General features: G+C 34.9%; 2 protein-coding genes across 8 annotated transcripts in view; one reads left to right on the top strand and one right to left on the bottom strand.

The window, feature by feature from the left end:
- Positions 1-8,714, top strand: part of RSPH4A (radial spoke head component 4A) — a 15,891-nt gene extending 7,177 nt beyond the window's left edge. Inside the window, exons 3-6 of one of the 2 annotated variants that reach the window (XM_007119771.1) lie at positions 1,553-2,281; positions 3,349-3,508; positions 6,851-6,968; positions 8,477-8,714. In XM_007119771.1, coding sequence (XP_007119833.1) covers positions 1,553-2,281; positions 3,349-3,508; positions 6,851-6,968; positions 8,477-8,714 — 1,245 coding nt within the window. The remainder of the gene's footprint in view (positions 1-1,552; positions 2,282-3,348; positions 3,509-6,850; positions 6,969-8,476) is intronic. The other variant, XM_007119772.2, reaches the window with a different exon arrangement.
- Positions 1-21,142, bottom strand: part of ZUP1 (zinc finger containing ubiquitin peptidase 1) — a 44,176-nt gene that overhangs the window by 7,238 nt on the left and 15,796 nt on the right. For 4 of the 6 annotated variants that reach the window (XM_007119778.4, XM_007119777.4, XM_007119775.4 and 1 more), the window contains exons 8-11: positions 18,251-18,402; positions 16,970-17,190; positions 15,425-15,476; positions 1,708-1,790 (exon numbers count right to left, since the gene is read on the bottom strand). In XM_007119778.4, the coding sequence (XP_007119840.1) occupies positions 15,429-15,476; positions 16,970-17,190; positions 18,251-18,402 (421 nt within the window). In that variant the 3' untranslated portion in view covers positions 1,708-1,790; positions 15,425-15,428. Of the gene's footprint in view, positions 1-1,707; positions 1,791-13,657; positions 15,477-16,969; positions 17,191-18,250; positions 18,403-21,142 lie in introns of those variants that run through there. The other 2 variants (XR_008618367.1, XM_007119773.4) reach the window with 2 other exon arrangements.

Raw genomic sequence — 21,142 nt, 5'->3', positions numbered from 1 at the left:
GTTTTATTCCCGTCCTACCACTAATCTCTTCACGACATTTTTTTTTCTTAGATTCCATATATATGTGTGAGCATATGGTATTTGTCTTTCTCTTTCTGACTTACTTCACTCTGTATGACAGACTCTAGGTCCATTTTGTATATAGATTCATTTACATTAGTTTTTAGATTCTACATATAAGTGATATATAATATTTGTCTTCCCCTGTCTTACTTCACTTAGTATGATATTCTCTAGGTCCATCCATGTTGCTGGCAATAGTTCATGCTTATGGCTGAGTAGTATTCCATTGTATACACATACAACATCTTCTTAAACCAGTCGTCTGTTGATGGGAACTTGGGTTGTTTCCATGTCTTGGCTATTGTAAATAGTGCTGCTATAAACATCAGGGTGCACGTATCTTTTGCAGTTAGTGTCTTTGTTTTCTTCAGATACATACCCAGGCATGGAACTGCTGGATCATATGGTGGTTCTATTTTAAATTTTTTAAGGAACCTCTATACTGTTTTCCATAGTGGCTACACCAATTTACATTCCCACCAACAGTTAGGAGAGTTCCTTTTCTCCTTGTAGATTTTTTGATGATAGCTATTCTGACCAGCGTGAGGTGATACCTATTGTGGTTTTGATTTGTAGTCTCTAATAATTAGTGATTTTGAGCATCTTTTCATGTACCTGTTGGCCATCTGTATGTCTTCTTTGGAGAAATGTCTATTTAGGTCTTCTGCCCATTTTCTGATTGGGTTGTTTGTTTTTTGATATTGAGTTGTATGAACTGTTTGTATGTTTTGGATATTAACCCCTTGTCAGCAGCATCATTGGCAAATACTTTCTCCCATTCCCTAGGTTGTCTTTATGTTTTGTTAACATTTTCTTTTGCTATACAAAAGCTTGTAAGTTTGATTAGGTCCCATTTGTTTATTTTTGCTTTTATTTCTTTTGCCTTGGGAGACTAAGAAAATATTGCTATGATTTATGTCCAAGAATGTTTTACCTATATTCTCTTCTAGGAGTTTTATGGTGTTGTGACTTATACTCAGGTCTTTAAGCCATTTTCAGTTTATTTTTTATATGGTGTGAGGGAGTGTACTAATTTCATTGATTTATATGTAGCTGTCCAGCTTTCCCAATACCACTTGCTGAAGAGACTGTCTTTTCTCCATTGTATATTCTTATCTCCTTTGTCACGGATTAATTGGCCATGGGTGTGTGGCTTTATTTCTGTTTATTTATTTCTGTTTATTTCTGTGGGATCTCTATTCTGTTCCATTGATCTATATGTCTGTTTTTGTGCCAATACCATGCTGATTTGATTACTATAGCATTGTAGTATTGTCTGAAGTCTGGGAGGGTTATACCTCCAGCTTTGTTTTTTCCTCAGGATTGCTTTGGCAATTCTGGGTCTTCTGTAGTTCCATATAAATTTTAGAATTAATTGTTCTAGTTCTGTGAAAAATGTCATGGTTTTTAAAAATAGGGATCACATTAATGTAGACTGCAAGCAGTTCTCTTATGGATAAAATATTAATCACAGCAATTGTATTCCCAGGCAGAACACTCTCTTCCAAATGTAATGGAGTCAGCCTTTTATTTTGAACAAGCTGGAGTTGGTTTGGGCACAGATGAGACTTATCGCATATTTCTTGCCCTCAAGCAGCTTACTGACACTCACCCAATCCAAAAATGTCGTTTCTGGGGTAAGATCTTAGGTCTGGAAATGAATTATATTGTAGCTGAAGTGGAATTCCGTGAGGGAGAAGATGAAGAGGTGGAAGAGGAAGATGTACCTGAAGAGAGGGACAATGGAGACAGTGAAGCTGATGAAGATGAATTACCAAGGTCCTTTTACAAGGCCCCACAGGCTATTCCAAAGGAAGAAAGCAGAACAGGTGCCAACAAATATGTCTATTTTGTTTGCAATGAACCAGGAAGACCATGGGTGAAGTTACCAGAAGTTACACCTGCACAAATTGTTATTGCAAGAAAAATCAAGAAATTTTTCACTGGGCGATTGGATACCCCCATCATAAGCTACCCACCCTTCCCAGGAAATGAGAGTAATTACTTACGAGCACAAATTGCCAGAATTTCAGCAGGGACTCATGTCAGCCCTCTAGGATTCTACCATTTTGGTGAAGAAGAAGGAGAAGAGGAGGAAGAAACAGAAGGCAGGCGAGATAGCTTTGAAGAAAACCCTGATTTTGAAGGCATCCAAGTGATTGATCTAGTGGAATCCCTATCCAATTGGGTTCATCATGTACAACATATACTCCCTCAGGTAGGGGCTTTGCAATTCTCAATCTATCATCTAGTCAGCAAATATTTATTAAATTCTGTCTACAATATATACAATATATACAGGACAAAGGCCTTCAGACTCCAGACAGAGACAATTAAAAAACCTAGTGAAAACACAGAGTACTGTGTAATTGCCAAGTAGTATAGACCTGTGATCCAAATGTAAATAAAATAAATATTTCTATGGAGTATTTGACAAGTTACATAAGGATTTAGATTTAGGTGTGTTGTGAAATTATTTTTTATATGTTAAATATAGATGGTATATTAATTTTGGTAAGAGTTCTTTTATTCTATTTTTATAATACAAGGAACTTTTTTTGCCAAGAATGATAAAAGATTCTAACAAAAACAAGTAAACAGTGTTCTATAGCAGTTATATAGAACCTATTCTGCCAGTTGTTCTTAATAGCACTTTATATGTATTATCTCATTTAAAACTCACAACTGTATGAAAGACTAATATCCTTATTTTACAGATGAGGAAATTAAGGCAGAGGGTTTAGGAAATGTCACAAGAGGAATATAGCTAATAAACAACAGGGTCAGATGTGAATGGGCAGGATGGATCCAGAGTCCATACTCTTAATCAATCTGTTAAACTGTCTCATCTGCAGGTAGAAAATCTTCATTATACTTTGATATATATAAGCGATATTCTTAAATACCTCTAGATGAGTTAATTAAATGAGAAATTATAAGCCCCAAACTCCATACCTAATCTTATTATCACATTTTTGTTATTAATAACAGTACCTTACCTTCACATAAATCAGTAAAATGATTACCTTCTTCACTAAGGTTCTAATGATTTTAATATATAAATGTTCTGTAACTTCAAGAAGTGGGCAGATTCTTGAAATAAATAGTACAGTCTTTTGTTTAAAATAACATTGATCAAAACAGCTTTTGGTAAATACATGTTGAATGAATGATCAATATGCCACATAATGGGATGTCATGCAGATAATTACTTCAATCCAAAAGAGTATTTTGATATTTTAAGGTCCTTGTTAGACTACTAAATCTTCCAATATTTATACCCAGGGTCGCTGTAATTGGTTCAACCCCATACAAAAAAGTGAAGAGGAAGAAGAAGCAGAAGCAGAAGAAGAAGAAGAAGAAGAAGAAGAAAGAGGAGAAGAGCCTGACTACATAGAACTGGAAGTAGGGCCTCCTCTCTTGACACCAATCTCTGAAGATTTAGGTAATTTTACACACACTATATGTGTGTGTGTGTGTGTGTGTGTCTGTATGTGTGTATAGGCATACAAAAGTATGTACACATGTACATACAAGCAAACTTTGGAGGTATTGTGGGATAAATTCCAGACCACTGCAATAAAGTGAGTCAATAATTTTTTGGTTTCCCAGTGCATATAAAAATTTGTTTACACTCTACTGTAGTCTATTAAGTGTGCAATAACATTATTTCCCCAAATATGTACATACTTAATTAAAAAATACTGTATTGTGGGGGGATGAGAGAATTAGGTGAGGGAGATTAAGAGGTACAAACTTCCAGTTACAAAATAAATGAGTCAAGGGTATGAAATGTACAGTGTGGGGAATATAGTCCAAATAAAAAGGTCTTTGTATGGTGACATACAAAGTGGCTAAACTTGTCGTGGTGATCATTTTAAAATGTATAGAAAAAAATCACTATGTTGTGTAACAGGAACTAACATAGTGTTGTAGGTCAATTATAGTTCAAAAAAACAAATACACATGCAAACTCAAAGAAAAAGAGATCAAACTGGAAGAAAAAATATTGTATTGCTAAAAAATGCTAACCATCATCTGAGCCTTCAGCGACTCATAATCTTTTTACTGGTGGAGAGTCTTGCCTTGATGTTGATGGCTGTTGACTAATCAGGGTGGTGGTTGGTGAAAGCTGGGGTCTTAAAATAAGACAAGGAAGTTTACCACATTGACTCTTCCTTTCACAAACAATTTCTCAGTAGCATGCAAAGCTGTTTGATAGCATTTTACTCACAGTAGAAATTCTTTCAAAATTGAAGTCAATCTTCTCAAACTCTGCCACTGCTTTATCAACTAAGTTTATGTCATATTGTAAATCCTTTGTATTCGTTTCAACAATCTTCACAGCATCTTCACCAGGAGTAGATTCCATGTCCATGTCAAGAAACCACTGTCTTTGTTCATCCATAAGAAGCAACTCCTTATCCATTCAAGTTTTATCATGAGATTGCAGCAATTCAGTCACATCTTCAGGCACCACTTCTAATTACAGTTCTCTTGCTATTTCCACCACATCTGCAATTACCTCCTCCAACTGAAGTCTTGATCCCCTCAAAGTCATCCATGAGGGTTGGAATCAATGTCTTCCAAACTCCTGTTAATGTTGATATTTTGACCACTTCCCATGAATCATATATGTTCTTAATGGCATCCAGAAAGGTGAATCCTTTCCAGGTTTTCTTTTTTCTTTTTGAAATTTTATTTGCTAAATTCTCCCATTTATTTATTTTTTCCTTCCAGTTTTATTGATATAATTGACATACAGCACTGTATAAGTTTAAGGTGTAAGACATAATGATTTGACTAAAATACATCACAAAATGATAACCACAATAAGTTTAGTCACCACCCATTATCTCATATAGTTAAAAAAGAAAAAAGAAAAAAAATTTTCCTTGTGATGTGATGAGAACTCTCAGGATTTACTCTATTCACACCTTTCATATATAACATACCTCAGTGTTAATTATATTAATCATGTTGTACATGACATCCCTAGTACCTACTTATTAGGATGTTTGTACCTTTTGACCACCTTCCTTCAGTTTCAATTCCCCCTCCGACAACCCACCATCTCCGGTAATCACAAATCTGATCTCTTTTTTTATGAGCTTTTTTGTTTTTGAAGTATAATTGACCTACAGCACAATATTAGTTCCTGGTGCACAACATAATTCACCATTGTTGGAGCAGTCAGAATACACACAATATTTATAGAATTAAGTTCTCTGTTTTACATGGGCATGGTTTGTGGTACCCCAAAACAATTACAATAGTAAAATTAAAGATCACTGATCACAGATCACCATAACAAATACGATAATAATGAAAAAGTCTGAAATACTGAGAGAATTACCAAAATGTTACAGAGACACGAGGTGAGCAAATGCTGTTGGAAAAAATGGTGTCAACAGACTTGCTTGATGCAGGGTTGCCACAAAATTTCAATTTGTAAAAAACTCCATACCTGTTAAGCACAATAAAACAAGGTATGCCGTACTATGTAAACAATGTAATATATATTTATATATATATACCAAATACTCTCTCTATATTGATACTATATATGTATATATACACAGGTATTTCCTGCTTTTCAAGACAGCCTTACACCACTTTGCTTTTATGAGAGAACTACATTAGTACCTATTTTCACTGATAGAAATCCAGAGGATTTTCTCTTTTACGAAGAAAAAAAAAAGGCAAAAATAGCGTTCAGCACTTGTTTTGCAGTGAGCAATTATAGAAGCAGCACACACTTCAATCTGTCAGAGGGGCACCTCCAAGCTCCTTCTCCAGGACCTACACTCAGCATCTCAGCATCAAGCTGCCATAGCTTTGAACTGTGCTTGTGAGCTTCTATGCTTTATCTCAGTTAATCTTGTCAATCCATTAGTAAGACGTGTCCTAAGGAAATTGCTTCTTCCCTCTATGTCATTTCAGCTTACAAAAGGTTTCATAGGAATGCTCTACTTTTGGAGAGCGGGGGAAACCTTTGTACACACACACACACACACACACTACACTACACTACATGGTGGGAATAAAGAATGTAATGTAGCTCTACTTTTGGATAGCAGGGGAAACCTGTGTACACACACACACACACACACACACACACACACACACACACACACACTACAGTACATGGTGGGAATAAAGGATGTAATGTAGCTGGCCCCACCAAGAACTGTCTAGGACAGAGGTTGCAGGAGTTCAGTGCAGAGGAAGTATAAGGTGGCTCTACCTCTTAGTGGAAATGCTGATAGTTACCTTTTTTATCATTCTTGTTTTGCATTCTACAGATCATAAACACATGACATAGTTAAAATATGAGGTACTGTTTTTGTTTTTTTTCTAATCTATTATTGCTTTCATATTCTTTTTTTCTTCCTATTCAGTTTTGGAGCATTCATGCTTATAACCCTAGCTCGCTTTCATAATAATGATTTGGTCATCACGTATTTTTCCCTCTGCCACATAGGCCTCCTCTTGTAAAACTTATTTTCTCTGCTTTACAAATGTACACACACACAAAAATATATATATATACACATATATGTGTGTATATATATAATCTATATAAATGTATACACATTTTGTTTTCAAATTTCATTTTTCCACAACGCTCATAATAATACCCTCCTGATCTTATGTTAAGCTGCTAATGTTTTAACTTTATGTCAAGTGTGTGTTTTAAGATTTATAAATACAGCTTTTCTGTTATACAGTATATCCTTGTCTATTTAGGAGTTAAGTCTATTTTGAATTTCTCTTTGGTTTACAGAGATCCAGAATATACCGCCTTGGACAACACGGTTATCCTCAAATCTCATTCCTCAATATGCTATTGCAGTCCTTAGATCCAACCTTTGGACTGGAGCATATGCCTTTTCCAATGGCAAGTAAGTATGTGACAACTTACAAGGCTATTATTTTGATTATTTAACTTCTGGAAATTATAAGTTATCACTGGAATGTCAAGTGTGTATGGCATAAGATTAATTCAAACAACATCCATCTTATACAACAAAGCATCAAATTTAGAACATTAGAGTAATTCAGACTTCTGCCTTTTCATCTGAATTATCCAATTAATGGGGCTAAAATGTTTTTTCTTCTATGATTATTTGAGTAATTGATATTCATTTCATGGAGGTAATTCTAAGCAGTATTTAGTTTAAATCTCATCATTTTTGTTGGATATCTTGATAAAAGATAATTTAAAATATGTATGATTTAGGCTATCACTTTCCAAAGAATTAGGATAAGAGGATAGTAAACGTCCTTTAATTCCGCACCCAGAGCATACACTTTCATTTGTCTTATGCTTCCATTTCTTACTTAATAACCTAGTGTCAGAAGCTCGGCTGAGCTGGAGAGCTGAGCGGTCAAATGTCAGAGTAGCCATTAAAGCAACAAGCCAGAAATGAAAATGTTAAGCCTTTAATCACTTACTGTGATGGTATAACCAAGTTGAAGGACTGATTCCCCCCCTCCTCCCACCCAGTTCCATTTGCCCCCATGGAATGGCACACTGGTGGAAGGTCAGATGGGTCAGCAGGGTTGTGGGGTCATCTCAATGACAAGGAAGTCCCCACATAAGGCTCTTGCAGTTTTAAGGACCTGTGACCAGAGAAAGGTGGGGAGGGCTAGGGAAAAGTACTGGGTACTGAGTCAAGAGTAGGGGAAAGTGTCTATAAGGTCTCCCCTGCTCTCACCCAACCCTCATTAGGAAGCCTTGGCAAAGGGGCCTAAAGAAGACCTCTGCTGAAGGCCTCAGATGAAGAGGCCTGGGAATGAAGGCACCTGGGCCAGGAACACAATTGTGTTAAGAGCATGACAGGCCAGAGAGGCCAGAATCCTTGACCACAACGCTCTCTTAAGAGACTGCAGTGCACTGGCTCTGCATCAAGTCTGGGGTGGAGAGGGCAGTTTTCCCACCATGAGGCCTAACTAGGTAAAGCTTTTGTAATTGCTCAAGGATGGACCCGAAAAATCACACATGGGTTGTTAACCACAAGTCCGACTTCTCACCCAGCCAAGAGTTTTCAAGGTTGGCAACTTCTTAATTCTTTCTTACTCTAAGGAAGGTATGTAATTTTTAACTTCGCTGCTTTGTTTTTCTGAAAATAATTAAAAGATGAAAGGCTGTGGTCCAGGTGTGGGGTACATTTTGACACGGTCTGGCCCTATGTTTTCTTAACCAGCTTAAGCAGTTTGGACCATAGTAATTCCCTGTGGTAGAAGAATCATTTAGGGATATTTCATCTCTAATGCATTTAAAATATACTGTACTGTTTTAACATCATGGGACTATGATACTCTAAGTACCTTATCCTTACAGAAAAGAAGAATCAATTTTTCTTACTGAAAAATTATACAATGATCTACATTTTTTTTTAACTTACAGAAAGTTTGAAAATTTCTACATAGGCTGGGGTCATAAATATAGTCCAGACAGCTATACACCTCCAGTTCCACCACCAGTTTATCAAGAGTACCCCAGTGGACCAGAAATTACAGAAATGGATGACCCTAATGTGGAAGAGGAGCAGGCTTTCAGGGCTGCACAAGAAGCAGCTGTAAATTCAACAGAGGAAAATGAAGAAACTGAGGAAGATGAAGATGAGGAAGATGACTATGACTAATAAAAATAAAATTAGCCCAGTCTTATGAGACTGATACACACATACTCCTTTTTTGGGACTGATATATATATATATATATATATATAATTGCATATATATATATATATAGGCAACTATTGATGTGCAAAATATCATTCCTTGAAAATATAAAATTTGGAATTTCGTATGTAGAACTATTAATATGTACTTTTAGAAAGATACTCAATGGATTTTTCAGAGGCTAAACGACATTTTCTTCCATTACTGTTCTGATGGCTGCAGCTAATGGAATATGTGCCTCTATATTTTTTTCTTTCTTTTTAAGTCTCAGGTTGAATTTCTAATATGGCAAACATGGAAATACATAACCCACAAAAGCTCCTTGGGAACTTAAATATTTTTTGAGCATCAAGGAATACTGAGACCAAAAATACTGATAAAAACTAAATTAGAGCATGTGTTCTTAAGCAATCTGTGATACTGTGTGCAAATATTGTGTGTATGTATATACATCTATATATATATTTCCCCCCTGTGGGGAGAGGGTATATAACTCCACCACCTGCTCAAAGACTGTGGGAACACTCAAATTTTTTAACTCTTTTACTTGTTGCTTCTTAAAGAAATGTCTCAATGTAACTCTTCTTTCATCCTATAGAAATTGGTTTTATCTGATTTCAGGGAAAACAATTTGCAGAGATGGCTAGCTGGGACATCCAAAGACTTCAAACTGATATTTTCTACCACTGCTTTTCTAAAATTAGTTATTTCCATTCACCAAAATAGTATTTTTAAGTTCTATATGTGATGTGCCAGGCACTGTGGGGCTACTGTTAAAAACTAGACATTGCTCCTGAAATCTTAGCGCTTACATTCAAGGAGGGAAACATATAAAGGTAGGTAATTAGAATAGCAGGTATTGTGATACAAATATTATACCATAGGACAGTGTCTGTCAAACTCTGTGGTGAAGAACCAATTAAAAAAACAAAATAAAACTTCTAATCCATGGCTATTATCTGTGTAAAATAGAATAAAAGTATGTCAGCAATTGTAACTTCTATAATTATCTTGTCACAGACTGGCGGTTTGCAGCTCAGCAATCTATACTTTGAGAAACGTTGCTTATCAAACACTTAGAAGGTGCATTTAATAAAAACTTGAGCAGTTCAGGAAGCATTTCTAAGTGGAAGCCCTTCTAAGAGGAGAACTAAGGGGGTAAGGGCCCTAGGAAGCACCAGCTGTATTTTGGCAAAGGTCTTTAGGCTGAAAGGAGTGAAACTTTGAGAGTGGTGAGAGATGAAACTGGAGAGGTATGCAGGGCCCAGATTGTGTGGGATGTTTGGATTTTAACCATGAGCAATGAAGAGGACTCAACTAGAAGTCACAAAATCGCATTTGTATTTTAGAATGGTTTGGGGCTTCCGTGTGGAAGATGGACTGACAGAGGATCAAGACAGGGAGACCATTTAGGAGGTTATTACATTGTCTAGGTAAGAGATAATGATGGCATGAAGGAGCGTAACTGCATGGGGATATAGAGTAGAAACCTGTTTACCAGTCTGGATGACAGAATATTAGAAACGATGGTTTCCAGAATTTTCCAGCTGGCAATATTATTTTTTAAGAATATGAAGTTTATGGTTTTGTCAGTTCTTGCTGTTAATACACACTTTTTTTTTTAACATCTTTATTGGAGTATAATTGCTTTACAATGGTGTGTTAGTTTCTGACATAGGCCTCCTCTTGTAAAACTTATTTTCTCTGCTTTACAAATGTACACACACACAAAAATATATATATATACACATATATGTGTGTATATATATAATCTATATAAATGTATACACATTTTGTTTTCAAATTTCATTTTTCCACAACGCTCATAATAATACCCTCCTGATCTTATGTTAAGCTGCTAATGTTTTAACTTTATGTCAAGTGTGTGTTTTAAGATTTATAAATACAGCTTTTCTGTTATACAGTATATCCTTGTCTATTTAGGAGTTAAGTCTATTTTGAATTTCTCTTTGGTTTACAGAGATCCAGAATATACCGCCTTGGACAACACGGTTATCCTCAAATCTCATTCCTCAATATGCTATTGCAGTCCTTAGATCCAACCTTTGGACTGGAGCATATGCCTTTTCCAATGGCAAGTAAGTATGTGACAACTTACAAGGCTATTATTTTGATTATTTAACTTCTGGAAATTATAAGTTATCACTGGAATGTCAAGTGTGTATGGCATAAGATTAATTCAAACAACATCCATCTTATACAACAAAGCATCAAATTTAGAACATTAGAGTAATTCAGACTTCTGCCTTTTCATCTGAATTATCCAATTAATGGGGCTAAAATGTTTTTTCTTCTATGATTATTTGAGTAATTGATATTCATTTCATGGAGGTAATTCTAAGCAGTATTTAGTTTAAATCTCATCATTTTTGTTGGATATCTTGATAAAAGATAATTTAAAATATGTATGATTTAGGCTATCACTTTCCAAAGAATTAGGATAAGAGGATAGTAAACGTCCTTTAATTCCGCACCCAGAGCATACACTTTCATTTGTCTTATGCTTCCATTTCTTACTTAATAACCTAGTGTCAGAAGCTCGGCTGAGCTGGAGAGCTGAGCGGTCAAATGTCAGAGTAGCCATTAAAGCAACAAGCCAGAAATGAAAATGTTAAGCCTTTAATCACTTACTGTGATGGTATAACCAAGTTGAAGGACTGATTCCCCCCCTCCTCCCACCCAGTTCCATTTGCCCCCATGGAATGGCACACTGGTGGAAGGTCAGATGGGTCAGCAGGGTTGTGGGGTCATCTCAATGACAAGGAAGTCCCCACATAAGGCTCTTGCAGTTTTAAGGACCTGTGACCAGAGAAAGGTGGGGAGGGCTAGGGAAAAGTACTGGGTACTGAGTCAAGAGTAGGGGAAAGTGTCTATAAGGTCTCCCCTGCTCTCACCCAACCCTCATTAGGAAGCCTTGGCAAAGGGGCCTAAAGAAGACCTCTGCTGAAGGCCTCAGATGAAGAGGCCTGGGAATGAAGGCACCTGGGCCAGGAACACAATTGTGTTAAGAGCATGACAGGCCAGAGAGGCCAGAATCCTTGACCACAACGCTCTCTTAAGAGACTGCAGTGCACTGGCTCTGCATCAAGTCTGGGGTGGAGAGGGCAGTTTTCCCACCATGAGGCCTAACTAGGTAAAGCTTTTGTAATTGCTCAAGGATGGACCCGAAAAATCACACATGGGTTGTTAACCACAAGTCCGACTTCTCACCCAGCCAAGAGTTTTCAAGGTTGGCAACTTCTTAATTCTTTCTTACTCTAAGGAAGGTATGTAATTTTTAACTTCGCTGCTTTGTTTTTCTGAAAATAATTAAAAGATGAAAGGCTGTGGTCCAGGTGTGGGGTACATTTTGACACGGTCTGGCCCTATGTTTTCTTAACCAGCTTAAGCAGTTTGGACCATAGTAATTCCCTGTGGTAGAAGAATCATTTAGGGATATTTCATCTCTAATGCATTTAAAATATACTGTACTGTTTTAACATCATGGGACTATGATACTCTAAGTACCTTATCCTTACAGAAAAGAAGAATCAATTTTTCTTACTGAAAAATTATACAATGATCTACATTTTTTTTTAACTTACAGAAAGTTTGAAAATTTCTACATAGGCTGGGGTCATAAATATAGTCCAGACAGCTATACACCTCCAGTTCCACCACCAGTTTATCAAGAGTACCCCAGTGGACCAGAAATTACAGAAATGGATGACCCTAATGTGGAAGAGGAGCAGGCTTTCAGGGCTGCACAAGAAGCAGCTGTAAATTCAACAGAGGAAAATGAAGAAACTGAGGAAGATGAAGATGAGGAAGATGACTATGACTAATAAAAATAAAATTAGCCCAGTCTTATGAGACTGATACACACATACTCCTTTTTTGGGACTGATATATATATATATATATATATATAATTGCATATATATATATATATAGGCAACTATTGATGTGCAAAATATCATTCCTTGAAAATATAAAATTTGGAATTTCGTATGTAGAACTATTAATATGTACTTTTAGAAAGATACTCAATGGATTTTTCAGAGGCTAAACGACATTTTCTTCCATTACTGTTCTGATGGCTGCAGCTAATGGAATATGTGCCTCTATATTTTTTTCTTTCTTTTTAAGTCTCAGGTTGAATTTCTAATATGGCAAACATGGAAATACATAACCCACAAAAGCTCCTTGGGAACTTAAATATTTTTTGAGCATCAAGGAATACTGAGACCAAAAATACTGATAAAAACTAAATTAGAGCATGTGTTCTTAAGCAATCTGTGATACTGTGTGCAAATATTGTGTGTATGTATATACATCTATATATATATTTCCCCCCTGTGGGGAGAGGGTATATAACTCCACCACCTGCTCAAAGACTGTGGGAACACTCAAATTTTTTAACTCTTTTACTTGTTGCTTCTTAAAGAAATGTCTCAATGTAACTCTTCTTTCATCCTATAGAAATTGGTTTTATCTGATTTCAGGGAAAACAATTTGCAGAGATGGCTAGCTGGGACATCCAAAGACTTCAAACTGATATTTTCTACCACTGCTTTTCTAAAATTAGTTATTTCCATTCACCAAAATAGTATTTTTAAGTTCTATATGTGATGTGCCAGGCACTGTGGGGCTACTGTTAAAAACTAGACATTGCTCCTGAAATCTTAGCGCTTACATTCAAGGAGGGAAACATATAAAGGTAGGTAATTAGAATAGCAGGTATTGTGATACAAATATTATACCATAGGACAGTGTCTGTCAAACTCTGTGGTGAAGAACCAATTAAAAAAACAAAATAAAACTTCTAATCCATGGCTATTATCTGTGTAAAATAGAATAAAAGTATGTCAGCAATTGTAACTTCTATAATTATCTTGTCACAGACTGGCGGTTTGCAGCTCAGCAATCTATACTTTGAGAAACGTTGCTTATCAAACACTTAGAAGGTGCATTTAATAAAAACTTGAGCAGTTCAGGAAGCATTTCTAAGTGGAAGCCCTTCTAAGAGGAGAACTAAGGGGGTAAGGGCCCTAGGAAGCACCAGCTGTATTTTGGCAAAGGTCTTTAGGCTGAAAGGAGTGAAACTTTGAGAGTGGTGAGAGATGAAACTGGAGAGGTATGCAGGGCCCAGATTGTGTGGGATGTTTGGATTTTAACCATGAGCAATGAAGAGGACTCAACTAGAAGTCACAAAATCGCATTTGTATTTTAGAATGGTTTGGGGCTTCCGTGTGGAAGATGGACTGACAGAGGATCAAGACAGGGAGACCATTTAGGAGGTTATTACATTGTCTAGGTAAGAGATAATGATGGCATGAAGGAGCGTAACTGCATGGGGATATAGAGTAGAAACCTGTTTACCAGTCTGGATGACAGAATATTAGAAACGATGGTTTCCAGAATTTTCCAGCTGGCAATATTATTTTTTAAGAATATGAAGTTTATGGTTTTGTCAGTTCTTGCTGTTAATACACACTTTTTTTTTTAACATCTTTATTGGAGTATAATTGCTTTACAATGGTGTGTTAGTTTCTGCTTTATAACAAAGTGAATCAGCTATACATATTATTCATTCCTGAAATGCAACTTTCTGTATTTGATGCCATAAATAATATTTATAGAACTTCATTCAAATAAGTTCTTGTTCATTTTTTCATGGGGTAGTAGACACTTACTGCTTTTCTTTTTTGTTATTTAATATCCATTTCTTCATCTACCCGGATTTCCTTTGGAGAAATTGCCTCTGTCCCATGGCATATGGTCACATGCTAATCAGATGTGCCCTCTCTGGAATCTGAAATTTGAGCAGACATTCTACCTCTGCTCCTAACCTGATTGACCCTGCTATAAATTATGCCATATTCTAGCCCCTACTGTTGCCTTTGTTCTAGCAGAGTTCCCTAGTTACCTATGGATTCTGTGAGCTTCTGATAATTTGAATGAATTCTCTTCTGCTTAAATTGGCCAGAGTAGGATTCTAGCTTGCAACCTTACATGGCAAATCCAACACGAATCTGAAAGTTTCTTTCCTACAGGACACATTAAACACAACACTCTACATCACAGTTGTATAAGTACGAGTGTAAATATTTAACAAAAGCAAATCCCTCTTTTTAGAGCTATGCCTATTAAATATTAAGATTATTTCTAAGTAGTGAGGAGGGAATTTCATTACATATATAATAACAGAAGAAAGCAGAATGCTATAATGGTAAGAGCCTGGAGGTGAGCAGTCTGGGTTCACACTCTGGATGATGACCACTTTCTTGGGCAAATTACTAATCTCTCAGAGTTTCAGCTTCCTCACAGGCTAATAACAGTACTTGTCTCACAGAACGATTTTGGAGATTAATTAATACACGCAAAATACTGAGAATACCTAACACAAATAAGAACCCAATAAATACTCATATGACTATAATACAAAACCAGTTTCTGAAACATGGATAAGATAAGAAATATAAAACCCACAATACAAACAAGATATTTTATTGGAATAACTACTAAACAATGGAGTACTAAAGGTATAATTTAGAATTTTAGAAATTAAATTATAAATGGAGTATTTAGAGAATTCATGTTGTATTAAAAGTTTAATAATATTTGAATTTGGAAAATAAATAAAATTCCACAATCACTGAAATGCTTACTTCTTCAAGGGATCTTCTCGGCTGTAAAGACTTGAGAAGCTTGTCTCCTGGCCTTGAAAAGAAATTTAAAAAAATATTAATAGTAAGGGAGAAGTCAATTAATTAAAATATGTATTAATTATATAATACAAAAAAATCTGGAATTTTTTTCAAGATAATGAAAATTCCTTAAGGAATATTACAACTTCAAATTTAGGAAATTAGGAAAAACATTTTTAAAGCCAAACCATTAAAAAATTAAAGAAAATTCCAGATAAAGACAAAACACAAAGAATTAAAAAGAAAATATCACCTTTTTTATGGAATAATGAATCAAAAGTAAAAATCCTGGCTCAAAGACGGAGAGAGGTAAAAACAGAGAGAAGGAGAGATAGAGATGGGGCTACAAGCAGAGAAACACCACCAAGGTCTCACTTTCCAAGACCAGAAAGGTAACAGCTAAATAAAATGTGTAGCTAGACTCCATGATATTGGGTCGGCCAAAAAGTTCACTCGGGCTTTTCCATAACATCTTAACCCCACCTATGATGTCAAAAGTTATCTGTATATTGGTAAACAAGCATCTTGGTATTTTATAACAGTTAAAATTAACCTCTAACTTTATTCAGCCAAATTAATGATAGGGTGAAAAAAATGAATGCAATTTTGGTATTTAAGTCACTGCAAAGAAACCTCTAATGTATCATAATTAAACTGAAGAACCTCTTAAACAGTCCTTGCCTTTATATCCCAAGTTGTGATGCTGAAAAGATTACTCTAGCTCTATCTCTCATTTCAAACAATTTTAGTCCTTCCCCTCATGATCCTATTATTCTTCATAAACGCTCCTTTCTACTGCTCTATCTCTTCTCTCTTTAGAGGGAAACAAATGTGAAGTACTCTAATAGGGACATTTTTTTTTCTTTAAGATTTGAGAACTGTGTATTTTCTAGACTTGATATGCTACCACATAGCTTCAGTTTATACAAGTGGAGGGTTTCCAATTCCTAGGAATTCTTCTATAATGTACTACTCATCACTTAAATGCAAGGGATAAAGAGGTAACTGTACTGAAGTTAATTTCTGGAATTGTATATATCCAATAAGTAAGTGTATGTGCCCATTAGAGTACTTCACTCTCTCAACAGTGTGATATATATAACTCCAATAGTTCATCCAACATATCCAAGTGCCTAACACAGAGCCTCAGGAATCACTAGAATCACATTTAATAAACAGTAATTATGAGACCAATATGAGTTAGAACTCCTTGGATTAAGTTAGCTTTTTCTTACCATATATGTTGCCATTTTCCATTACTCCCCTGACATTAAAAATTAAATTATGTATTATAAAATTAAATATTTTTTGAAGCTCCAAGTAAAATATTTGACAAAATTAGGTACCATTTGAAATTTAAAGATGTCCATTCCAGAAATTAAATGACATACAAAATATCTTTGCCAACCTAATGTTACAGAATGAGGTGTTAGGAGTTAGCTAAAAATTTTATACTCTGAAGTTCAACCTGTCCAAGCTTCACATAATAAATATTTAGATACTTACAATTTTCTCCTCTGAAGAAAGAACACCCTCTACTGCCACTATCTGGTACTGCTTATGTTTTAAATTCCCCACAAATTTCCGAAGTTGCTTGACACTGCTAGCTTCCATGTCTTGTTTTAAGAGTTTCTGCATTTCTCGAGAAGGACATCCAGGATCAAATACTAGTAAACATAATGTTCGGTTTTTTCTCTCTTCAATTCCAACAACTGTTTGACTATGACCTATCAAAAAATCAAGTAAGAGGTATATATATATGTGTGTGTGCGATATCTACCTATATGTACAGCTATATACAGATATAAATTACTCTATATACACACACACACATATACAGACACACTATATACACTTTCTATATATAGTGTGTGTGCACATGTGTGTTTAGAATATAAATACAGTCAGTCCCTCTGACATATAGGTTATCTGAGTTCTTTCAGTTCTAAGACACTTTTCAGTTTTCTTTGTTCAATTTTAGTTTTCTAAAGGCTTCATGGCAAAAAATTCTACTTTCACTATGCCATATATTTTAGTTTTTCTTTCCTAATCCCACAGTCCTTCTTATTCAAATTATCTCAGATGAATGGATTTGAAATTTACCTACTGAAGAACAAAAACTCTCATGGTTCCAAAGATAAACAAAAGTCAATTTATATATACTAGAACGTCAATGGGAAGGGCTTAAACTTTCTAGCTTGTATTCTAAACAATGAAATTCCTAATATTTACTTCTCCTTCCTCCTGTCAATCCAAATCATCCATTCGACAAATTTTATGAAATATCCACATGCCAGGCACTATTCCATGCAGTTAGCGATACAAAAGCAAACAAAACACTTCTGCCTTCATGGAGTTTATATTCTAATAGGAAATAATTCTCCATAAACAAGGTAAATAGGTAAAGTTTATATATATCATGTTAGATAAAGAAAAATAAAGCAGGGAAGAGGGATAGGAAATGCCATTGTTGGAGGGGGGTAGAATAACAAGATGAAATTTTTTAAAAGATGGTCAGGGAAGGCCTCACTGAAGTGAGGTAAAGCCTTAGAAAATGTAAAGGATGAACAATAAAGAGAGAGTGAACCAGGTGTCCCTGAAGATACCAAGGATATCATCCATTACTGGAATGTATTATGATGACAATATAGCTCTAAAAATCAGAGTAATGTCACAATACTCCTCTCCTCCCATTATCAGAATCTTAACGTATCCTAAAGCAAAACCCAATTACCTCTTATAAAAATAAATTATAAGTTATACTCAGTATCTGTAAGTTACACTAACCTTGATGCTGAAGATAGATAGGAGGTTTAGATGTACACAGTACTTTTGGACTCCCTTCTCTCTCTGAAGAATAGTAGCTCAATATCCATTCGAATAAGCGAGGGTGTGTACCCAAAGGGCCAGTTGACTTGTGAAAGTCAACAATACGACACCTATAAAAAAAATTGACAAAATGGATTATTTAGAAAATATTAAAAAAATTTTTTCATCAATGGAGTTATAAAATACAAAAAATTCTTAGTTTAGAATTAATTTTATTTCATCATCATTTTCTTAAGAAGAAAGAAATAAAAATTTTATTATTTATCTGAAAACTGCTATTTTATGAGGAAATTATTTAAATAACTTTTAAGGTTGATGACAGATATAAAAGTTACAAAAATTTTCTGACATATAAAACTTCCATTAGTAGTAAATGAGGATCATACTTGATTTTTAAAAGTCTGCATATAACTTGAGACATAGGGACTTTTACTCCAAAGTCTCTAAACCTGATGATCAATTAGAAGCCGACCTCTAATTATAATTCCTCAACAGCCATTTGAAGCTATCAAAAATATCCTAAATATTTTTCCTGTCAGTTCTCTCAAATTTCAATAATAAACAAGAAAAGAATACCTATAAAGATCATAAAAAACCTGTATGCACCCCCATCTATACATCTATCTATCTCCTATTTGGCAACAGACCATGGTGGTATTGTTTCCTCAAGAGGAAGTCAACCATGAATAAACCAAACTATTTTAATCAGGAGCACTATTTACACTTCTCAACAACTATTTTTAAAAAGGTCGAATATAAGTAAAAGCAAATAAAAGCTTTATTTTCACTTTAAAATATAGCACAGATATCCTATCCTTGTCTCTCTTGGCCATAAAGTTTCCAAATACACCAAGATTAATGTTGATAACGTTCAACTGATTACTACTGAGCTTTAAATGTTGAAATGAACTTCTGGAAAAACTATCAAAAAGAACAGTGCTTTTGAGTTAGCAGTTGACTGCAGGCTTAGATTTAGATTGTGAATAGTATCCTACAGATTATAATTCACAGACAGCAAAAGAAAGACATTTAAATAACTAGTAAGCAAATTCAGGGTATAGTAATAAAAAGGCTTTACAAAAAACTAAACTTTTTCAGGTGCCAGGAAAACAGCTGGATACATCAGGTACTTAAAAAAAAATTTTCCTTTCCTTAAAAATTACTTAAAAGCTCAAAACATGATATAGTGTATATAATCTGAAGGTGTGAACAGACTGGCAAAAAGGAAAAGAAAAAAAGAAAAAATAAATTTAGAGGGCATTAAAATAGTCCTTTCAATTTAAGAATTTTGAGAAAGTTATTACACACATTCGTTTTTCTATTTAAAATTTAAGAAATATTTTTACTTCTGAATCAATTAACATGATAGAAATGATGTAAAACACTGGCTAAATTACTTAGAAACAAACATAAAAGGAAATATAGAGTCATGAAGCTTAAGGCAAACTTTCCATTAAAGATGATCATAAGCATCTATCTCTGATGCCTCTTGAAAGCCGAGGTCCGCCAATCAGCTTTTTAGTGCCTTATTCTTCACCTTAGGAACAGACAGCTAAGGATTTTTTAAAGTTAGAAGAAAGCTTTCCAAATGGAAAAGACTAAAATAAATAGACATGAAAACAATTTAACATGGAGGATACAGAAAAATGCAAGGAATAGAAAAAAAGAGAATGTTGGAAAAAAATTTTACAACCATAAAAGAATATGATGCTATGAAATTACCCCTTAAAATTAAAAACATGATTGTTAAAATAAAAATTTCAATAGAGTAGTTGGGAGATAACGTTGAGTAAATTTAGATAGTAAAACAAAATCAAAGAAAGTCAAAGAAGTTCAGTGGCCAACTAACAGGAGTTCCAGAAAGAAAAATAAAGAAAATGGAGGGATCATAATTATCAAACAACAGTTAACCTCTAAGCTCTTACTACATGCCAGTCATAGTCCTAAGGACATTATTATCTCAGTTAATTATCACTACAACTCTATAAAGCAGTAACTATTTACATGTTCTTTTATCAATGGTGGGACTAGGACAACAAGTTAAGTCATAGGGCTAGTAGGCAGAAAGCTAGAATCAATTGCAGGCAATCTTACTTCAAAAAGTCTAAGCTCTTAACCACTATATTGAGATCTTATAGCCTACAATTCCAGATTCAAAAGGAAAAACAAATGCCCAACACAATGAATCAAAGCCCCACATCCAATGGTGAAATTTCATAGTATCGGGGCTAAGGAAAGATGCAAAAAAACTTCCAGAGAAAATAAATAGGTTATACACAAAGGAACAAAAATCAGATGGCAGCTTACCTTCTCTTTAGTAATACTGATTGCTAGAAATCAACAGAGTAACAACTTGATCTGATTTGAAAATGATTTTGAGTTAAGAATAATACAGCCACACAAACTATCACTTACATAATAAGACTAGGTACCCTTTCTTAGAAGGCTAATAAACGAAGTGTTCAAGCAAAAGAGAGTAATCCAAAAAAGAGAAAGACATGGAATCCAGGAAAAATCCAGGATCCAATTCAAGAAAAGAGTGAAGAAATGCAACATGATTAGAGCTGTGGAAGGGATCTAGAAGGCAAATAATCCAGACTAGAGCAGAGGAAAGACAGCTTCAAGAAAAAGGTGTCCAGGAATAAGGAGAGCCTCAGATTTCATGATAAGTGGAGTTTTTGGAAAAATTTGACCAGGATGCAGCCAAACTGTAAAACGGAAAAGGAAAGGCAATTCTTAACTCAAAGAAAATTTTAAAAAGCTTTTCAGGAAAGATATAAAATCAGCAATGAATAATATTTACACAGTCATGATGTAAATTCTGACTTTAACTTAATAAAAACTGAGATT

This window comes from Physeter macrocephalus, chromosome 10 (genome assembly GCF_002837175.3).
Source record: "Physeter macrocephalus isolate SW-GA chromosome 10, ASM283717v5, whole genome shotgun sequence".
NCBI lineage: Eukaryota > Metazoa > Chordata > Mammalia > Artiodactyla > Physeteridae > Physeter > Physeter macrocephalus.
Note: the sequence above shows the minus strand (reverse complement) of the source record. Positions and strands in the feature narration are given on the sequence as shown.